A 4,665-nucleotide genomic window follows, 5' to 3' on the forward strand; every position below is an offset into this window, starting at 1 on the left:
ATTAATTTTCATTCTAATTTAAATTCAAAATGATCCAAACTTAAAATAACCCAAATGCACCCGTTTAGGAGCTGTAGCGGTCCAACTAACAAATGCTTGCTAATGGCTAATGGGCCTTTCTAGCATAACCGAGCTTAAATTGTCTTGGGCTAATAAAAAAAGTTCAGTTTATAAACATGAGCCCATACTTTTACTGGTTTGAAGGTCATTGTAGTATTTTGAGAACACATGATAGCTACGCATGAATTTTGAGTATTTTTCCTTTTTGCATAAAGATATCAAGTTATGAGGCCATTGGAAGGACAGGTGAGGTGATTTTTAGGTTCCAAACTCTATACATTTGACTAATAAGGTTTATATGTGTCAAAAGTAGTGATTTGGGTTACGTTGACAGCAACTGCTTCCAAAGCAATTTTGAGCTTTGATCTAAGCCCAATATCCCTGTGGGATAGGATACTGAAAAGAGAACAAAATGGCATTGCAATTAGGCCCTCAAATCCATGTGCTTTCACAAAGGTTAAATTTGAGGTCCACCTTTAATCATTTTGGGTATGCAATGGCAATACTATGGGCTTAGGTTGCAGCGTGCTTCTTCTACAAGGAGGGGTGCATAATTGGACACTTCCTCCAGACTCCAGAGCCCTCTGTGAGTTTTAATAAAACTGGAGCACTGAAATTCTTTTAGCTATAAAGTTAATGGAGCATCCACACTTCCTTTAGTCTCTAATCTTCCAAGCATGGTTTTCAGAAGTATATCGGTATTTCATTTTTCTTCAAATACAGATGTACAAACGTCAACAGGCATATATTTCATGGCCTCCATTTCCCTCCCATGACATTCTGGGTTCACTAGTTGCGGGCTTGAATTCAATAGATGGCATCAATAAAAAGAATTTGTGAAACAAAACCCTGGTGCTCTACCACTCAGCTGCTTTATTATCAGGCCATGCTATGTTCAGCTTGCCCTTGAGGATGAGGACACACCAATGCTTTGATTCTGGTGATGCAGAGGCTTCAAGATGCGCTCCGGCGGACATGGTGCAGGAGCAGGATGTGCAATAAAGGTAGGTGTTTCCTCACCAGGCATCAGAACTGATACCCCATTTGCATAAATTGTCATCTGCATTAACAGATAAATGAATGTTAACCGACAAAACAGGCACGCACATGCAGTGCAGGTAAGGATACGGAGACACAAATCAACCTGGATAGCCCTGTTATGCGGTTAATGAGCAAGTCGGTCAGGAGACCAATTCTAACTAGGTAAGAGCATAGAACCAGTGAAGATGACAGGTATTCAAGAAACTAGACAAAGTCTTCATGATGGTTGAATTTTTTATTTGATTCTTCTTACATTAACCAAGGCAGTTGAAAACCATAGCAGAGACAGAAGGATGAGTTTGCCATTCTTGGGATACAAGCATAGCATATAAAATAGTGGAGGTAAGATAAGAATAATTTTCTAGCCAGCATCATTCCCCACTAAAATAAAACCATTGTCTACTGACGTTTCTACCTTTTTCCACAAATCAAGGGGTTCTAACAACCAGACGACATTGTACATTGAAAATAGGCAGAAGTAGCCAAGTAGCAATGCTGAGATGATATATTAAATAAACAATATTTAAAAAGGGACAGATGAGGGCTTGCCATGCTTTGATCATAGGAGGTGGGGAACATATGGAAAATGGGGAATCCACAGCACGATATGTTAATATTCTATACTTCAACTTAGCAACACATCAGGTGATGATGTTGCCCAATAGTTTAGCGAACTTGCATCTAAGCAACAAATGAGCCTAGAAATCTTGACCATTTTGTCAATGCACTTAATGCAAAAAAAACAACATGCCGGGATGGCATCGAGAGGAAATAGCTTATATGGTCTTAAAATTTTTTGGAAGGTTTAGTTGCTCCTGTTAAGAAGATAAGGTGGCGTGCATTTGACCTTTATATGCAAACCTGATTGGATGGATGCTCAAAAAGTCAAAATGATTGAGCACTATAATGGAAGGATTTAGATATCAAATAAACAAAGTTAGGCAAAACTTCAATTCTGCCTGTCATTAAGTAGGACATTTGAGACAAAAATCACTTGCTGGTGATGAATAATGCTCCCATTAGTCCTAATAAACCCCCAAACACACCACATGGATGATACTTATCTGTATATCCGTGTTAGAAAATTGACATATCAGACCAAAAAAAGAGTTAAAAACCTTAGCAAATATTGATGCTCGTCCTTCATTTAAAGAAAAAAAAAATAGGTTAAGTTTTAAGAAAACAATGGTTGTTGGCAGATAAACAACTGAAAACACGAAAGCTAAATCTTGGATCTTTTATTTTCTCAGACAAGATGATCAGCAGCAGCAAAAGAGATTTTGGAAGTGGACCACCACGTGTAACAAGAGATGTTAATAGTTTCTACAAGCACTGTAATGCAAAACAAATTATTAAGAAGAGTAAGGAACTACTTACCTGAGTAATTATCATACTACTAATATAAGAAATTAAGCTTTTCCTTTAATAGGAGAATAATATCACAACCTTTTGAAACGGAGAGAAAATTGCTTTGTGATTACAAAGATTGTGTTTCTAATATCTTTATAATCAAACATGGTTGCGTTAGAGGGCCGTTATAATAAAATATTAGAGTATAATAATTCATTAATATATAATGCAGATCACTCTGAGAACTCCAAGCCACCCCCTGTCATCTTCCATTGAGATAATGGATTAGTATTTAATTGATAAGCCTTATCCACAAATTAAGCCCCAAACCCGCAATCACCTAAGCCAAAGCCTAGACGATACAATTATCAAGTACATCTAAAGCCATAGACCCATTAACAGTAGGGGCAGTAGTTATTTTGGTAAAAGAATTTGGAGAAAATTTTAAAAAGTTTAAATTTAGTATATTATTTGTAAACATGTCAAATATTCTGTGTCTTTTTAATTCGATTTACGCTACAAATGCAGCATGTATTTTTTGTTGAAAATGCAAAATTTTCAAAGAACTAAACAGTTTAAAAGCTACTATTATAATTTTGGTTCCAGGTGAGGAAAAGAGATCATGGTATTATCAGTGAACAAGAAAAAGGAGGCATGCCAAAATGGGCAGTGAAATGGAGAGCATGTAAACTGGATGGTGGTATACAATTACAACATGGGTCCCTGCTATTAACCTTTCTGTCTAAGAAAAGAGGTTTTGTCCTTAACAAACAGAAAAAGGAAAGCTGTCCACAATCAAATATATATGAATTAGAGACATCAGGTAGTAGTAAGTAATGGCCAATCCAGAAAAATGATCAAAACATAACAGACAGATAAAAGAAGAAAAGCATTTATCATACTACTAATCACTGCAATTCGTTTTCATGCAACAATGCACTCTGCATAATGACCAGTCAAACAGATGCACCGTATTAGCTATTATTACACACAAAAAAGGAAAGCAAAAGAACCGTCACAATCATGCTGCCAAGCCCACTTATTACCTCTGCTAAACAAAAACCAAAGATCAAAGCAAGAAATGTAGATAGAGATAGAAAGAGAGAAAAAGGTTGCCACCACTCTCACCAGGAAAAATAAAAAGAATACTACAATAAAGTTCATACATTTTTTCTAATATTCTCCATCACTCATTTCACTTCCTTTCATACACCCAGAAAATCCTATGGCAGATTTTGGTACAATTGAACAAACAAAACAAAAAAGGAACAATTTTTTTTAAACAAGGTGCGAGTGTGTGTGTGTGTGTGTGTGTGAGAGAGAGAGAGAGAGAGAGAGAGAGAGCGCGAGAGCGTACTTTGGGAGAAGGGTAATCAAGCTTGCCGTTGAAAGTTGTATGAGACTCGAGATCAGTGCGGTTTCTGGCATTGGAGGACAATGATCTTGGCCTGAGAAATCTCTCAAAGATAGCCATAACAAGGAACATTGATATGAGAATTGCAGTGGCTACAAAACCGAAGGAAACCGCATTCACTGAGTTGTCAAAACGTCTCCAGTGCTCTTCCCTTTCTAAATTCAGTGGAGCCACTGTTGGCGGCACCGTGTCCCAGTAATCTTGAGCACCCATCTAAAAAAACCAAGCTTAAAAGCAGCCACCACCCTCTCTTTCTCTCATTTACAAAATAACCAGAGCAGAAGAAACCAGGAAACACAAACCCCAAAAAGAGAAAACAAGTAAACAGGGAAGAATATCAGAGAGCAATCCCATGTATTGGTTTCTCCTTTATGAAATGCATGGCTTTGGTGCTAATTGAGCATTACACAAACAGAGGTTGTTGAGAGTTGAGACAGAGGAATCTTAAGGCTTTTGCTTATATTGGTACCAAGACTTGTGTGCTTCTTCAAGGAGAGAAGATGAAGAAAAAAAGTGGGTGTTTGGGAGTGGTAAGAAAAGAAGCTAGCGGAGGTTGGAAAAGTGAGCTTGTCTGAAAAGAGAGCTTTATGTACTAACCTCTTACATAATAAGCTATGCTGCTTTGGGAAAACAAAATACACCCCGGTATCCGCAAACAAGATAGACCCCGGTATCTGCATGTACTGTTTTCCTGTAAAGATACTACCCAATAATAAAGCCTTGACTTACTCGTATAGTAAATTTTATACCTATACACTAGTTTTTTTTAATTTATTTTTGAGAAGATGCAATATTTTAAC

The 4,665-nt window shown here is 37.2% G+C and overlaps 1 protein-coding gene across 1 annotated transcript; it reads right to left on the reverse strand.

Annotated features, from left to right (window-relative positions):
* Nucleotides 1-516: 516 nt before the first annotated feature.
* On the reverse strand, nt 517-4,448 carry LOC110419345 (CTTNBP 2 amino-terminal-like protein). Its single transcript, XM_021432351.1, has 2 exons — nt 3,809-4,448; nt 517-1,120 (listed from the first exon to the last, which is right to left on the reverse strand). The coding sequence occupies exons 1-2, from the start codon at nt 4,076-4,078 to the stop codon at nt 956-958; spliced, it is 435 nt and encodes a 144-aa protein (XP_021288026.1). The 5' UTR covers nt 4,079-4,448; the 3' UTR covers nt 517-955.
* Nucleotides 4,449-4,665: the final 217 nt, after the last annotated feature.

Source organism: Theobroma umbraticum, unplaced genomic scaffold (genome assembly GCF_002168275.2).
Source record: "Theobroma umbraticum cultivar Fairchild unplaced genomic scaffold, ASM216827v3 scaffold_30.0, whole genome shotgun sequence".
NCBI classification, from domain to species: domain Eukaryota; kingdom Viridiplantae; phylum Streptophyta; class Magnoliopsida; order Malvales; family Malvaceae; genus Theobroma; species Theobroma umbraticum.

Excerpts from the sequence above, each read along its gene's own strand:
- LOC110419345 (XM_021432351.1), bottom strand. The coding sequence starts at position 4,078 with ATGGGTGCTCAAGATTACTGGGACACGGTGCCGCCAACAGTGGCTCCA. Across the intron at positions 1,121-3,808 it reads TTGATTACCCTTCTCCCAAA|ATGACAATTTATGCAAATGG; the intron begins GTACGCTCTCGC and ends CTGTTAATGCAG.